The 15,687-nt window shown below is 36.2% G+C and overlaps 2 protein-coding genes across 18 annotated transcripts; one reads left to right on the top strand and one right to left on the bottom strand.

The window, feature by feature from the left end:
• Positions 1-1,462: 1,462 nt before the first annotated feature.
• Positions 1,463-7,942, bottom strand: LOC129578789 (protein RUFY3). Of its 6 annotated transcripts, none has more exons than XM_055467903.1 (9): positions 7,196-7,324; positions 5,633-5,966; positions 4,774-5,207; positions 4,458-4,699; positions 4,103-4,367; positions 3,888-4,028; positions 2,546-2,643; positions 1,873-2,347; positions 1,463-1,786 (listed from the first exon to the last, which is right to left on the bottom strand). In XM_055467903.1, the coding sequence occupies exons 2-9, from the start codon at positions 5,946-5,948 to the stop codon at positions 1,622-1,624; spliced, it is 2,136 nt and encodes a 711-aa protein (XP_055323878.1). In that variant the 5' UTR covers positions 5,949-5,966; positions 7,196-7,324; the 3' UTR covers positions 1,463-1,621. The 6 variants fall into 6 exon arrangements, with proteins under 6 accessions (XP_055323878.1, XP_055323875.1, XP_055323879.1 ...); XM_055467900.1 differs by lacking the exon at positions 7,196-7,324 and adding an exon at positions 6,474-6,841; XM_055467904.1 differs by lacking the exon at positions 7,196-7,324 and adding an exon at positions 6,474-6,841 and having other exon boundaries at positions 5,687-5,966.
• Positions 6,826-15,528, top strand: LOC129578812 (zinc transporter ZIP13 homolog). Of its 12 annotated transcripts, none has more exons than XM_055467968.1 (5): positions 6,826-7,050; positions 12,782-13,427; positions 13,863-13,982; positions 14,053-14,460; positions 14,583-15,528. In XM_055467968.1, exons 2-5 carry the CDS (start codon positions 13,202-13,204, stop codon positions 14,915-14,917), a joined length of 1,089 nt encoding a protein of 362 aa, XP_055323943.1. In that variant the 5' UTR covers positions 6,826-7,050; positions 12,782-13,201; the 3' UTR covers positions 14,918-15,528. The 12 variants fall into 12 exon arrangements, with proteins under 12 accessions (XP_055323943.1, XP_055323936.1, XP_055323939.1 ...); XM_055467961.1 differs by lacking the exon at positions 6,826-7,050 and adding an exon at positions 8,257-8,371; XM_055467964.1 differs by lacking the exon at positions 6,826-7,050 and adding an exon at positions 8,297-8,371 and having other exon boundaries at positions 12,785-13,427.
• Positions 15,529-15,687: the final 159 nt, after the last annotated feature.

The raw sequence follows: 15,687 nt of genomic DNA, 5'->3' as shown, positions 1-15,687 counted from the left end.
TTTGACTGCAATAAAAATGTGAAAATAATGAAAATATTGAATAATAAAATTATGGAAAAGACTGGATTTATGCCGAATTTACTTATTTTGTTGAAACTATTCAAAAGTTTCTGGAATGGTTTCAGTTTCACGTGCCACTTTGGTTTTAGTACCAATAGATGGAGGTAGTGTCATCTCGACTTGACATAGGCGATTTGACATTACTTATGCATTACTTGTTTCGCCGCAACACCGACAAACCGAATACATGGTCATTGACGAACCGCGTAGAGAATAAACACACACCGAGACACTTGTGTTTACGTTTTTTTTTTTGCTTATTTACGAGCTCATGGAATGTTGTCCTCTTTGTTTATTCGGAAAATATTTACCTTGTGTTTCTTTTGCAAAGAAGAATATTTCACAGGGATAATTGAAATATATTTAATCGGCTGAATTAAAAAGATAAACAAATGGAATGTCTCGTGGAGAAGAAGAAGAAGAAGAAGAAGAAGAAGAAGAAGAAGAAAAAGAAGAAGAAGAAAAAGATGACGACAAACGCCGGCGACTTGAAAAAACTGTCTATTTATGTACTTTGTCTCCCTTATTTAATAAGGTAATTTTAACGAATAACTGATACGCTTGTATCAAAAGAAAGTATGTAACTCGTGGATACAAACAGTACATACGAATGTTCAAAATTATCCCTTTCATTTAAACATGGAAACGAACCCATTACGGTTAACATCTTGCTTTTCCAATTTTATACGTTATCGTTTCCGTTGTATTTCAATTTAAACGACTCAACGGAGAGTGAAAGAAAATGTTTCAATATATTTCTTGTATAGGTTTTCTTTGCCGCTGAATTTTTTTTTCGAATAATGCATCAATATAATTATATTAAATTTAGGTGTTATTATATCCATGTATAGATGCGTAATACTACTAATCTACAGTATTTTGATAGTAGTAACGGCAACAGTGTTGATAGAATTGTCTGCTTTGAAGAATACCCAAGATTCTGTTTTATTTATTTCATTCATTATTATCAGCAAATTAAATATTACATTCTGTTCCAGTTCCATATGCTGCGTAGTATACAAATTTTAGCAATATTTTTTTTATTCTGGAAATTAATTTATATTGTACACAGTTTCTTTGGAACAAAATGGCACTTGACCATTTGCAATTATATTATCTTTTCCTGTCATTGGTTATGAATTAATGCTGATTGTGTGTAGAACTTATAAACAGAATCCAATTGGTTGATTGAATTTTGTGGATGATTCAGGATGGCCTATACAGTTTCTTTCGTTGAGTTTGTTTTTGTTGGAAATATTTTAAAAATGTCCGCCCATTTTTGAAGATTGTGTGGGCTATTTTCAAAAACCTGCTTGAAAGAAAAAAAATAATTAAAGAAATGAAAAATTATTTGTTTTTCTGCATAAACGTTATAAGGGTAATTTATTGAAAAGAAATAGAATTTGTATTCAAAATTATTTATTAAAATCATTTGTAAACATGTTACAGATGGAAAAGAGAGATGCAACTGAAATCCATCTATAAAATGTGATTTAAAAAAAAGATTGAATTTGTTTTGAGGTCGTTTGCACGTAATTCAAATTAGAACAGTTTGTTCACGTCAATTATCTGGTCGACCGGCTGTGATTCGAGCTGCGTTTATGATCTGCCAACATCCATCGCACACACGGACTGGTTTACTCATTTGGCCTTGGTCATTCGGTAGTGGTGCTACTTGTTCTGAGCAACTGTTACAAAAGATCTCTCCGCAGTTCCTGCAGTGGTGCTAATTGATTTGAAAGAAAGAATTTTGATTAAAGAAACCATTTATTTTGATTGAAATAAATGTGTATTGGTTGTTATGATGCTTACTTTGCGTCGTGTCAGACTGAATTCTCGTTCGCACTTCTTGCATTTCGATGTTGAATTGTCTGGTGACCAGACACTGCCATTTGTGTCACTATTTATCAGCCGTGAATTATTTTGTTCAGCATTCTTCAGTTTCTCCTGCAATTCTGACACTTGTAATTTATTGACACTCAATTGAATGCCAAGCTCTTCGAGTGTAATTTGCGCTTCGGCCCATTGCTTTTTCAAGCGCTCCAATTCGTTGCGCATTCGATCATGGCTTTTGATTTCGTCATTCAATTGCTTAATTTGCAGTTGCAGTATGCTAATTTGTTCCTTGGCCTTTGACTCTTTCTCCTGCAAATCACATCGCCATTCACGCTCAACGCGTACATCCGTTTCACAGCGCGAAGCGCGCTCTTCGCATGCGACCACTTGCAATGACAACGCTTGTGACGTCTCCTGCAATGCCGTCAAACTTGCTATCTCGTTGGCGTATCTGGAATCCGGGTGAAAAAAAAGTAAAACAAATCAAAATCACGTTTATATCATTCAAGGTTAAGAAAAAAAGATTCAAAAGATAAATCAGTGCACGGAATAGACGATAAATTTAGACGTATTAAACCACCGTTCAAATGAAACGTTATCGAAAACGAAAATTACGGGAAAATCCCAATACTAAAACCGAGAAACGTACTTTTTCTCAAGCTGTAAAATGACGTTGGCCATTGTTTCCTTCTGCGATTCGAGCTTAGCCAATAATTCACTTTTATGCTTCAACGATGACTGACATTCCTGTTCAGAAATATACAAATCAAGCCATATTTTAACAAACAACGTAAAAGAAATAAATTCAGACACCAGATTGTGGTTTTTTTTCAATTTATGACATTTTATTCGTCAGAAATTTCCTTTCAACTTGATGACTTTTTTTTCTCTTTATTTTTTTCAAATTTAGATTAATGAGTTTGTAAAATATTTTTATTTTTCAAATATATTTATTGGTTTTATTGGTAAATGTTCTATAAAATCTCTATACAGCTGCTCGACTAAAAAACGAATTCAGGGCTGTCCACAGTCCAATTGGCGAACAGATCTAATAACATTCCTCGTCGAGGTTTCAAGCGACACACCAATTCCTCCATGAACATATCGCGCGTGAATATAAATCTCTCGCCTTTTGTTTGTAATGACACAAAATAATTGGAATATTAAAGCGGGTGTATGATTGGTATGAAGCGTTTTTATATAGTTCGCTGAAAATGATTTTTATTTGGCCTTAGTCTAAGCAAGACAGTGAGTATTTAAACGAGCCCATTTCTTATTTGGCGACATCCGTGGTGTTTGCCCCTTTTTGAGCGGATGTGTCGGCTTTATTTACAGTGTTGGAGCTGGTGGAGGCAACGACTGTGGCTGCCGGTGTCTTTGACGATGACGCCGTTTCGCTGGTGGTGGTGAGCGATGCTGATGGTGATTTTCGAATTTTGTTCGCATTAAATGGAGGAATTGGATCAATGTAGTGTGGCTTTTTCACCGGCGGTCCACTTTCCGATTTTTGTTTGCTCAACTGAGACGCAGTCTTTTTACCATTTTCTTCGGCACTTTTAGTTTCAAGTGTTTGTAAAAGTTTCCCAATTTGACAAGCTTTTACTTGAAGACGAGCAACCATATCACCTTTTTGAGTCAGTTCGAATTCGCACTCCTTTATAGATCGAAAAATAAATTGTTTTTTTTTTTGTTCAGTCTTTGAAATGTTTTTTTTTTTGTTTCGTTTTTTTTTTTGTTCATCAAAAGATTTTTTTTTTGAATTCTCGACCAAATCAATAGAGGAACCAACGAAAAGTAGCTGCAAAAATCATCGTTCTAACGACTAAAACCAAAAAATTTAAAAGAAACTGTTCAAGTTGAAACAAAAAATGAACGAAAATAAAATATCAAAATGAGTATGAACCAAATGGCATTGAATTGAATAAATAAAAATGTGTTTTTTTTTTGGCTGCGGGAAGAGAAATTAATGGGCCTGAAACGAAATCGGATACCTGTAACTTATTATACATTTCCAAATTAATCTGCTTGATATCTTCGAGCTGACGCCGAAGCGAAACAATCGTGTCTTGTTTCTCGTGAATGTCTTTCTCTAGCAGCTTCATTGCCATTTCCGTTTCGGCTTTCAACGAAACCTGATCATGTACAGTAGAATAAAATTAGTGATTCGAAGCTAAAAATCAGAACATTATGCGATGATTAGCCATACCTGAAGTTCTAGTTCACGTTCTATATCTAATCGTTTCTTCTTTTCGGTCGCTAAAGCTTGCGCCATTTCCGGATCAATGTGATCTAAAACATTGTTTGGATTCTCATTTCGACTCTCATTGCCCGACTGTGCACTCCGGCGCAATGCGGCATTCTCCGCTTGCAATGCCATCAAACTGTTTCGTGCAATGGCCAGATCTTCTTTCATCAGTGCATTTGTAGTGGTAAGACCTTCAACTTTTGATTGCAAATTGCCAACTGTCGCGCTACAAAAAGAAAATCGATCATTTTCGTGGTGAATTCGATTTGCTAAGAAGATTTTTCATTTTTCCCTAAACGGAAATATTTAAACGTACTTCAAATGCCGATTCAATTCCTCGATATAGTTCTTTTGGTCTAATACCGCTGTCATATTGCCAGCCGGCCCCTCAAGAGCGGCCACTGGAACGTTTTCATCGTCGGGGCTTGCACGTGAACTGGTTCGCAAATATAGTGAAAAATCGATAACACCTTGTTGCGAATCCAAGTCTTCCTCTTTGAAACACAGATTACAGTCGATCACATTTAAACCAACCAAAATGCCCATTATTATTACGACCTGAAGTTGAACGGAAATCAAAATATTTTTTTTAGAAAGAGAAGAATAAGCAGAAAAAAGTCGATCGTAATTACTTCATCGCTCATCATTAACGCATGCGGTTCATAGAATTCGGCCAACGCTTCGTCTTTGTGTTCCATCAGCGCTTGCAGATAGTCGGCCAGTTTCTTTTGCATCAAAGCGATGCGAAGCCATGCTCTGGCGCGGCCCATATGTGTTCGAACGGTTGGCAAATCTCGAACACTGGCTGTTATATCATGCGCTTCGTAGCAATACTTTTCGACACTCTGCAAAATGTCCCACAGCTCTTTTTTCGGACCGAGCAAACCTTTCTTTGGCTTCAGTCCATGTCGCAGCACATGTTCGAGCACAATGAAGAAATGCTGCAGTGGCAAGTGATCCGAGTCGAGCATACGTCCATATCGAATTGACTGTTCCAATAATTCTTTTACAACCAGCTTACAAATATTCACCAAATTACTGCGCTCAATCGCCGCTGGATCGCGAGCTAAAAAAGTAAACAATTTCCATACACTTCTTTTTTCTTCTAAACATTCAAACGTACAAAAAATAAGAAAGGTAAAAATTGAAACTGGGATAGGAAATTCCAAGTTGAAATTTAAGACATTTTTTTAAAAATAAATTTGATAGTTTCAAGTGCTGCCAAAGCAAATAAATTGGTAGAAATCACATTTGGTCGAATTAAAAACAAAAACAAAATCAAAACCAGTGCAAATGAAAAATGGCTGTTTCAGTTTGTGTTTGGTTACCAGGGCCATTTCTCCAAGTTTTTCTTTTGCAAATGAGACAAAAATCGCCAGAAAAATCAATGGAAATAAACAAATTTTGAATATTAGGGAAAGAAAAAGAGATTTTTCATCAGAATTCAAAACTGAACAAAAAAAAACCCGCGAATCAAACCAAGCCACCTACAATAATTGACCCAATCACGATCCAATTTCTCTTCGCATTTATTGTTTGGAATACCAAAGTTAGCGACAGTTCCAGCTTCTTCGTTTTGAGCATGTGAACCACCTTCCTGGATATCCAAATCCTGCAATTCTTTTAAGCACAACCATTCGCCGTCGACGGACACGCGGAAATTGCACAAGTAGATTGTGTCTTGGGCACCAGCCACTTCTTCCATATCGGGATTGCCGCGAGGCAAAGAAATCATCGTGGAATTGTTGTTGTGGTTATTGTTATTGTTATTGTTGGTGCTACTGTTATTACTTGAACCACCTCGCATGATTGCTACATTCGTACACTTTTGACAGATAATCCCCGCGTGAGCGGCCAAGCCATCAGAAAATCGAGAAAAGAGAAATAAATCGAAAACATATTTTGCATTAATTAACGAGCACAAAACAACAAAACATGTCAATAACAAGAAAAAAAAACAAGGTTTTATCTCTATGGGGACAAAGTGACGCAGAATGTTTCACATGTTTAATCGAAAACTGTGCAGTTTCTGAATCAATTGCCTCGGAGGAACGCAATAATAGAGAACAAATCACATGAATCTTTACTTCTATGAAAATTTAAACCTTAACAAAACAACACTTTCAACTTCTTCTGAAATACTGATACAAATTCGGCTTCGTCAGATTGCAAAAACCGTATTGATCGAACAAAATACGGTGTGTGTGTGTGTGTTTTTGGTGCAATTCACTTGTTCATCGATATAGGCTTTGCCCTTATTCAATCGAAATGTGTTGCTGTGTGTAACATTTCACTTAATCTGATTTTTGCTGGTCAATTTATTGGAAATTACCGTCAAAACAATGGAACAAGATTCGATAACAACTGCTGTTTCGTTATTACTTTATTTTCCCTTCCTTCGGTGTGTCGTGTGTCGTTAACTCTCTTTCTGCGTTTGACTTTTTGAATATCGATTTTTTACCCAGCCTTTTATGCTTTGTGTGTTCTAATGAACAAGTCACTCGTCCGTTGCAATGTGTACACGATGTGTATTATGTCGGAGCGGGTGGGTGTCCGTGTGTGCGTACGTATGTTTGTAATGAGTGTTTATGTTTCAATCGCGAAAAAAGCAAAAAGGGCATCAATGCGCCAGCGCCAACAACAATATGGAAAATAGAGTGACATTCAATGTCACATTCTCTCGTAATGGCATCGTGTGATGATCCAAGTGCTTTCACTTGCCATGCTGTGACAAGAAGTTGTGCTCGAAATGCGCAAATCAAATAACAACGTTTAGTGTTTACATCCGACAAAATTGCAATAACTTCAACTTGGAATTGGGTCTATTTTGGTGAAATTCATCGGTCCGAAGTGGCTTGGTTTGATTTAGGATAGCGGTATTGTTCTTAGGATTTTTAAAATGGAACCAGGTATTACTGTATGAAATGTCAACTCTTCGGTTTTCCCAAGGGAGAAACGGTTTGTTTTGTTCGTGTGACAAATTCAAAAGCAGCATTCCGTCCGTTGGACAATTTTCCCGGATTGAATGAAAAACAACATGCATTTTGTACTCACTCAGTTTGGTGTCAGTTGAAGTGGTTTGATCGGAACCATTGTCGGATGTTTCTACTTTGCTGGTCGATGCCAAACTCGTTTGTGATGTCCGGCTCTCTGATCTTTTGAACGTATCACGTAGACTTCGAAGCGATGATAACGACGTAGATTTTCGAGGTGAACCACCCACTGTACTCACTTCTTCTTCACTCTCCGCACTCACATATAAATTGCCAATATTTTCACTCATTTTTGTTTCACACAAATTAAATCACACTTGATGGGCTCACATTAAAAAAAGAAATCACCGAATAATTATAATCAGATTCAATAGAATGGACCGATGTTTCGAAAAATTACACTGTGATATAATGACTTCTGTGAAATAATTCACATGGACTGAAGCATTGTACGCGAGCTTGTTGAATTATTGAAAAAAAGATTTCCATAAAATTGGCTCCACTAAATTGAGGAAAAGTAAGCAAAAAACGAGCAACAACACGAACAAAATCACCAAAAACGCCAACCCATCTTCATTTATTTTGTAATCGCAATGTAAAAAACAAATACCGATGAACGAGCAACTTTATCATATACACGTACAGACCGACAAGCAGAAAAAAATGGGCAGATTTTGTATGAAATGCGAAAAAAAAACAAACGAACGACTAACGAGCCAATAACAATCACATTAGAAGAAGACTAGGCCACTTAGAGCGAATTAATTCATCTGTCAAAAACTATTTAAAAACATAATTTGGTGGGGACTATTATTCGTTCGGTTTCGTTTTCTAAATTCCAGACCAGAATTTCGCATTATGCAACTATTTCAGCCGGTTTGAATGGTTTTGTTTTTGGTGTTTGTATCCCAACCCTTATCAAGCGATTATTAATATTAAGTTGTGTTTTTTTTTCTTCTTCTGCTGTTGTTGTGACCGAGTGAATAGACAAGAAACCAACAAATTCGTGTACGTCTTATGATTTAGTGTCATCAGATGCTCGGATGGGTGCTGCTGCGTATTTGTTGACATTTTGTTTTCAATGCTTTGTTGAACGATAGGTTGGTAGCCATGGATCAGATACACAGATTTCGATTGTGGTATCCTCACGCAGACACATAAACACAGTGTGTTCGCAAGCAAAACAGCCCATTGACATTAAATTGCGTTGGGCCAAATTTCATTGAATTATATTTCGGTATGTTTTCAATTGACAAAATTGGTGTTTATGTCGAAAATGAATTTGACGTGTGTGCAATATTGGACCCTGAAAATCATGTAAACATAACCAAACTCTTGTGTTGTTTGTATTGATGCGGTTTTGTCTGATGGTGTTGTTACTGCTGTTCTTTTATTCTTTCTCATACGATTAAATGTCAGTTTTAAGTTGAGGCGCGACGAATTCAATCCATACAACGCAAAAACAAATCCAGAAAACAACACATACAGCCAAAATGGTACACTGTAGCGAATGGTATTGAAAATAGCGTTTCACATCATTGTGGCTGGGCCATTGGAAATAGAGCAATATATATATATAGATTTCATATACACAATGAAATCGAAATGACACATTTTTATTGGTGTGTGCTAGCTCCGGCACTCAGCTGATTTTGATAAAAGTGAAAAATGTGCACAGACATGTGAATATGAAATTCAAACGCAGTTAATACACAACAAATACGACGAAGACAACGACGAAAAAAACGCAAATTAAATTAAAACAAAAATAATAACAGACAGTGAGCGGAAAGAGTAAGACACAACAGAAAGACAATAAATGTTTGTCATTCAGTGGTGAACACCGTAAGCGATCGAGTGTGCATTCGAGTCTCGTTTCGGACAGAAATGAATAATAACAATAAACAAAAATCATATTGCTTGTTCTTGTATGGAATTTGCAATCTCAATTAGCATACAACATATTCATTGATTATACCGTGCAAAAAATTACGAAACAAAAATTACACTCTTTTAAGAAGAAACGTATTACAAGCAAAGTGAACTAGTGCAAAAATAGCCATGATCGAATAATAATCAATCAGGAAACTATCAGCACATAATCAATTGCGATACTCACATGATACAGAGAAAAGAGATACCGAGAAAGACGTCGATTAAATTGATTAATTTCGCTCGTAATACTAATTGTTGTGATATACTCAATGTATTTTCGAAACTAGAACGAAAGAGTTAAATTCTTGGCGATTGGTGTGGATTTTTCTTTTCATCCTCTCTCGTAAAAAATTGTAAGAATTACTTTGCTATTTTCTACGTATTGAATTCCGTTTTTTTTTTAAATATATATTATTGTGTGTGAACTCGTTTTCGGTTAGTTTTTTCTTCATGTAAATATTTGTGTATACCAATTTACGAATTTGTTTTCCCTTCGACAAATTCAATATTTGTATGCACCAGTTTTGGAAAAAAAAAATTTCTATTTCGTTAAATTGAATAATATCGAAAATGACAATGTTCAGCGTTCGATTCGGTTCATATATTCTTTGTCACTATTTTATTCTTGGTGTTATATTTTGCGTTGTTTTTGTTTATACATGCTAATGCCGTATAGCGCGCGTGTCATTCCGATTAAATGCACTGCATTTTCTAGGCGTTAAATGATCCGTTTCAATTGTGTGCTCTTAATACGTTGGACTTTGTGTGAGTTGATAAAATAACAGTTTTGTGAACAATGAATCACACTTACATGCAACTATTTTGAGCGAGATTTTCTTTTCACTCACTCATAGATCGCCAATTGAATTGTCATAATATTGACAACGATGAATAAACATGAAGTAAATACACATCCTGTCCGAAATGCAAACGCATCGCCTCATTCAAGGGGTTCCTTGATTGTGATTCTTTTTCGTTCAAACTCTTTGTTTCAATTGTTGGTGCATTCTCATTGGAGGCTCCCAACTATTTATCATCATTGTGTTTTTTGTTATTAATACTTTTGTTCGTTCTCAGTGATGTTATTCATGAAAAATGTGCGATATAGCAAAAAAAAAAAACAAAATTTAATTTGTTTATTACATTGTTCTGCATCATGTGTTTAGAGTGAGCGAATAAAAAAATAAACGGTGTTGTTTTTTGTTCACTTAAATTCTGCTTAGATACGCACAATAAAAGAGTGTATGATTGGCATCCATTGACTCACGGCGTGAATGAAAACAACACTCATTCCGCTTAGACGTTGTAAATACATTGTATGTGACTCGCAGTCATACGATAAGGATTTAAATGTTGATAAGATTAAATCAATGTCTTCGTTCGTGGAAAGTATTTCACAACTCTTTTCTTTCACTTTTCGTCGTGTATTTTTCTAATTAACATTTCAAGATTACTCGAATAGGTAATGAAAACAACGGGAAAACCAGCATTTCGATTGGCATTGCGATAAATTTGGAAATGAAAGTATGAACCCAGAACTTTGTGTTTAAGTCTAGTACAGATTCAATTGCACTATAATCTGCGTTTATAATCAAACGAACTATCCACAAATAGAATGTGGACATTAACCGCAGTACACGTATGATAAGTGTTTTGTTCCTTTATTTTGTCTCGTTTCGTTTTGAACGGTCTCTCTATCACGTTTATCTCTCACTCTTGGCATATTTTTTTTTGAATTAGTTGAATGTTTTCATGTAAAATGTGCACGCGTAGGACAAGCCAAATTATTTTGTTTATTCGAAAGGATGCTTTTTCTGTGTAATCGCCTACAACATTCATCATTGCACGTAATCAAAACAGCAACGTCGATTCATTTCCACCAAACACAACTGCTCGTTTTAGATGAATGAACAAAATAGGTGTTGATCATTTCATTCCAAGTTAGGGGCTTTTATCTCTATTCGCCAATACAAATTTATATGCGAAATGGTTAAAATATACGACAATTAAACATTCGTCTGGAGTTAGAAGCCCCTAGATTTCAAGTAGCTGAAAAAAACACATTCGATACACTAATAAAATCAACGCTGTGAAGCACAATGTTATTATATTCAACAGATCCAAAACCTTTCAGAGTTCTGTTTTTCCCTATCGGAAGTTCACTAAGATGAATCATGAATGACGTTTGAAATGCCATTTTTGACAAATACCATTTCCAATATTTGGGTAAACCTTGTGACGAAATCATTTAATCAAATTTCCAAACTCTACCGTATAGATGCCGCTAGAGCATCATTTGTTGAATATCTTCCATTTACGATTCATTTTGTTGCATGAAATATTTGAACGGCGCATGATTTATTAGAAACGTGAACACTACGGATCGCGATAATTGATTATTGATTTGAACCAAAGAAGAAGAAGAGAAAATACGACGATTCAATCGGCTTTATCATCCATCGTGTTGTTGTAATAAAATGAGCAACATTTCATCTGTCCGTATTTATGGCTGCTTGAATTGAGCACACAAGGCATGGAATCAGATGTTGTATATTGGATTCACAAGGCGCGAAAGAAATAATAGAAAAAAAACGAGACTTCAGTCACTCTCGTTTCCGTTTGGCGCGCACAAATTTTGCGAACATATTCGCCATGAATTGGATGGATAAATATATATTTCGATTGTACGTTAATTCAATTGAATTATGCTCGGCAAATTGGTGAATAATAGTAAGAAACCAATTCAGTCAATGACTTTTTCTTTTGACTTACACCGAGATGTGCATCGCATCGCCGTTTCTTGTACTTTTGCTTCTTTTCTTCTCCGCTACTCTCTCGCTTCAGTCAAAGAAATATTTTAGCGAATCCCTCTCCCTCTCTCGCTTATTGTCACACATTTATAGTGCACCACAATTTTCCACTCACCACTCCGGCATTTTTGTATGTTGTTCCTTCTTTTTTTCATTTCTTTTTTTTTCGGGTGGCAATTTTGTCAGCGGTGACTTTATCACTTATAGCACATCTGATACTCAAGCATTCTGGGCACTTGTATTTTTGTACGTGAGCCTTTATATCGCAATTAACTTTCAACTGCCTTCTTTATCACTGTCTTTCTCACTCACATCCTTCGAAATTTGTTGTTGTTGTCGTCTATATCGCACAAACAATGTGCTCGGTCGGTTCGAGTTCGGTTCAGTTGGTCGCGTTCACGTTCGCTCTCTGTCTCGCACACGCGACTCACGCCTGTGCGTCACTGCTTTATTTGCCGTTTTTACTTGTGTAAAATAAAATATTGTTCAGTAACGTTGGTCGGATCGCATGTGCCAATAATTTAGTCGTCGATTGAGTCGCGTTCATTGCCTTAGATAATATCAGGTTAATTGTAACTAACTTCCATATAACAGTTTTCTCATGTGAAAAAATTTATATGTATCGCATATTGATTGATTATTATTCAAAAGCGTTGCCACAAATTTATTCAATCGAACGAGACGAATGCAGAGTGTGCCGATTTGTTTGTCGAATTAGGTGCATTGAGACCTATTCGTCGAGAAAAAACAAGAAACATTGAATGAAATCCAGTGCATTCGGAATAATTTGGGATTAATAATATTGAAAAACGCAATTATTTGGCATTCGTTTAATTTCCATTGAATATGATCGACTTGATTTTATTCATAATATTTTTCGTTTTAATTTGATTTGTTTTCAGAAGGCGAGACCAGGCACACTCACACATCCACCATTTTCGTAGAACCGCTGCTATCAATTGAATGATACACCACAAATGTGCAACCAGTTCCATCGTGTTGCATCTACGATCGCACTTTCTGTTTAGCATATTCTGTTAATATTTATCGTTGGCTGCTGTTGTTGTTATTGTTATTGCTGCTGTTTGATTCGGATGAGCCGATAAAATACCGCGAAATGATGCAACAAATGTGATTTAAGTGTGACAAAGAAGACAATCTAGTTCAATTCTGATTAACTCGTGTTTTGATCGTCACTTGTGATTTAACGTTATAGAAACAAATAAGAAAAAAACAAAAAACAAGCAAGAAAATTGTCAACAACAGGTGACCAGAATCATCAGTGACAATTTTTTACCTTTTGAAATTGGCGGTCGATTGAAATGAACACAACACTATCGCCAGTCATGGACGAAACACTGCGCTACATTTATTTCGAAGTTATCGAACGGTTTACACCGGAATACATAAAGACAATCGAATTTGAGTACAAGCCATGGGTATTTTCATTATTGGGCTCAATCGTAATCGGACTCAGTGGAATATTTCCATTGTTAATCATCCCTCTTGATGCTGGCGACGGCACCGGCGGTTCGGAATTCAATGACCGTAAGTGTATGGTATGCATAATCTGCATATTTCATTGTTCCAACATTGCAACCATTTGCCAGCGATTACTTAACAATTCTGACATGCCTTAGCGATAAGATTTGATCTTTTAACACATTGAAGTGGTCATCAACCATCAATTAAATTAGTACGTGTCTATTGTTTAATCTGTCGCGTACACATAATTTATTGCCCCCACGTTACCGTTGAAATGTTCAAGTACCTGATGTGACGTAGATACGGATCGATACCGATACCGGTACCGATACGAATCGTTAGATAAAGATTTGTATTGATTTTCAACGACCGTTTTTTTCTCCTCTTCTTCCAATCGGCTTATCGATCGTTCATGCCATATGCGCCAATTCTATACTTAGACTGAATTAGCCCATCTGCAACTGATTGATAATTTTTTCGTCTGTTTTTCCATTGCAGCGGCTAAATCGAAATCTCTCAAGGTATTGTTGAGTTTTGCTGTTGGTACACTGCTTGGTGATGTATTTTTGCATTTGCTGCCCGAAGCCTGGAGCTCCGATATTTCGCAAAAAACAGAAGGTGATTCAGTATTTCTCATTGCAATGAGAAAAAATAAACGATTCGTTTTTTCCCCATTTTTTGATTGCAGACGGTCATCCGTCGATGCGAAGCGGCCTTTGGGTGCTGGGTGGCGTTCTCATTTTTACAATTGTCGAGAAAATCTTTTCGGGCTATATGAATGCGGACGAAAGCAATCCACAGCCAAAATGTGTCGAAATTGCTAATTGTTTGCTGCGCAAAAGTGGCGGAAAACTCCCGGAAAACAAGGATGGATTGGTTTGTGCACAAAATGGATCGTGTGACATTGAAGATGTTCCGAATGGATGCTTTTTGGCTGGAAAATCCAACGAAAAGAAGGAATATCAACCAAATAAAATTGCTGGCTACCTTAATTTGCTAGCCAATTCAATTGACAACTTTACACACGGATTGGCCGTAGCCGGATCGTTTCTCGTTTCATTTCGTCATGGAATTTTGGGAACGTTCGCCATTTTACGTAAGAAATTCAACACATTCATTTGTCTCTGCATTTAAATCGCTTCTGAAACCTATTTTGGAACACAATGGCTATGTTCATTAAATTGGATTTTTTCTATTGTTTTCTTTTTCTGGGAACAGTGCACGAGATTCCACACGAAGTGGGCGATTTTGCGATTTTGCTGCGGTCTGGTTTCAGTCGTTGGGATGCTGCAAAGTCTCAACTGTTGACAGCTGGAGCTGGTTTGGTCGGTGCACTCGTTGCCATCGGTGGTACGAATGTGACGAGCGCCATGGAAGCGCGTACATCATGGATTATGCCATTTACGGCCGGTGGTTTCTTACACATCTCATTAGTGACCGTATTACCGGATTTGCTCAAAGAAACTGACTCTAAAGAATCCGTCAAACAGCTGGTCGCTCTGGTTGCTGGCATCGCCGTTACGGCTGTTATGACAGTCGTCTTTGAATCGTGAACATTTTCACTTGATTACACCAATGCCGGTGGGCAAATTGAATTGTGAAATAAAAAAAACGATGCGAAAAAAACAAACAACTAACCAGGAGACGACAAAACAAAATATCATTTTGATAAAAAACCAAGAATGTTGAAATTGCATGCTTAGATCACTTTACATTTGTAAAATACTTTAGTTCTGATAATTGCTATATTTTTTTTTCTGTTTTGAACAAGAATTCTTTTTACTATCCATGTTATCATCTAATTCACTGAAGAATTTCGAATTGAACAGGGACTGTTAAGACAAATTCGATAGTGTATAATTCTGTGAACAACGTAAACTTTAGGTTAGCCCCGATGAAAAAAGAAATAAAATCAAAAACACTGAATATAATTAAATGTCTACAAAAAAACACGATTTTGTACAATGAAAAAAAAATGAACTGAAAACCGATGATTGTAATGCCAACTTTCAGGAATACTCGGAAGAGCAATCGACAAATGGATCGGGAGCAACAGACTTGACTTGTTCCATTAGAACACACAAATTGAGAGCAAATCATTAATTTAGTGAATTATTAGTGCAGTTTGGCAAATAAAATTGAATAATACAACAGAAATTAAAAATCCTATTCTTTATATATATGTTTAGTTGAACTTGGCCATAATTTACCGCAACACAAATGTATGCTCAATGATGAGATGATTTTTTTTCTATTTGTCACATAAAAAAATCAAATATCTACTCTAAATGTTTAGGCCTTTGCCAAGCGGCAAAATAATTCA

The sequence above is a fragment of the Sitodiplosis mosellana genome, unplaced genomic scaffold, assembly GCF_009176505.1.
Source record: "Sitodiplosis mosellana isolate CC-2019 unplaced genomic scaffold, AAFC_SMos_1.0 Smas_scaffold_6226, whole genome shotgun sequence".
NCBI lineage: Eukaryota > Metazoa > Arthropoda > Insecta > Diptera > Cecidomyiidae > Sitodiplosis > Sitodiplosis mosellana.
This window is presented reverse-complemented; position numbering and strand designations above follow the sequence as displayed.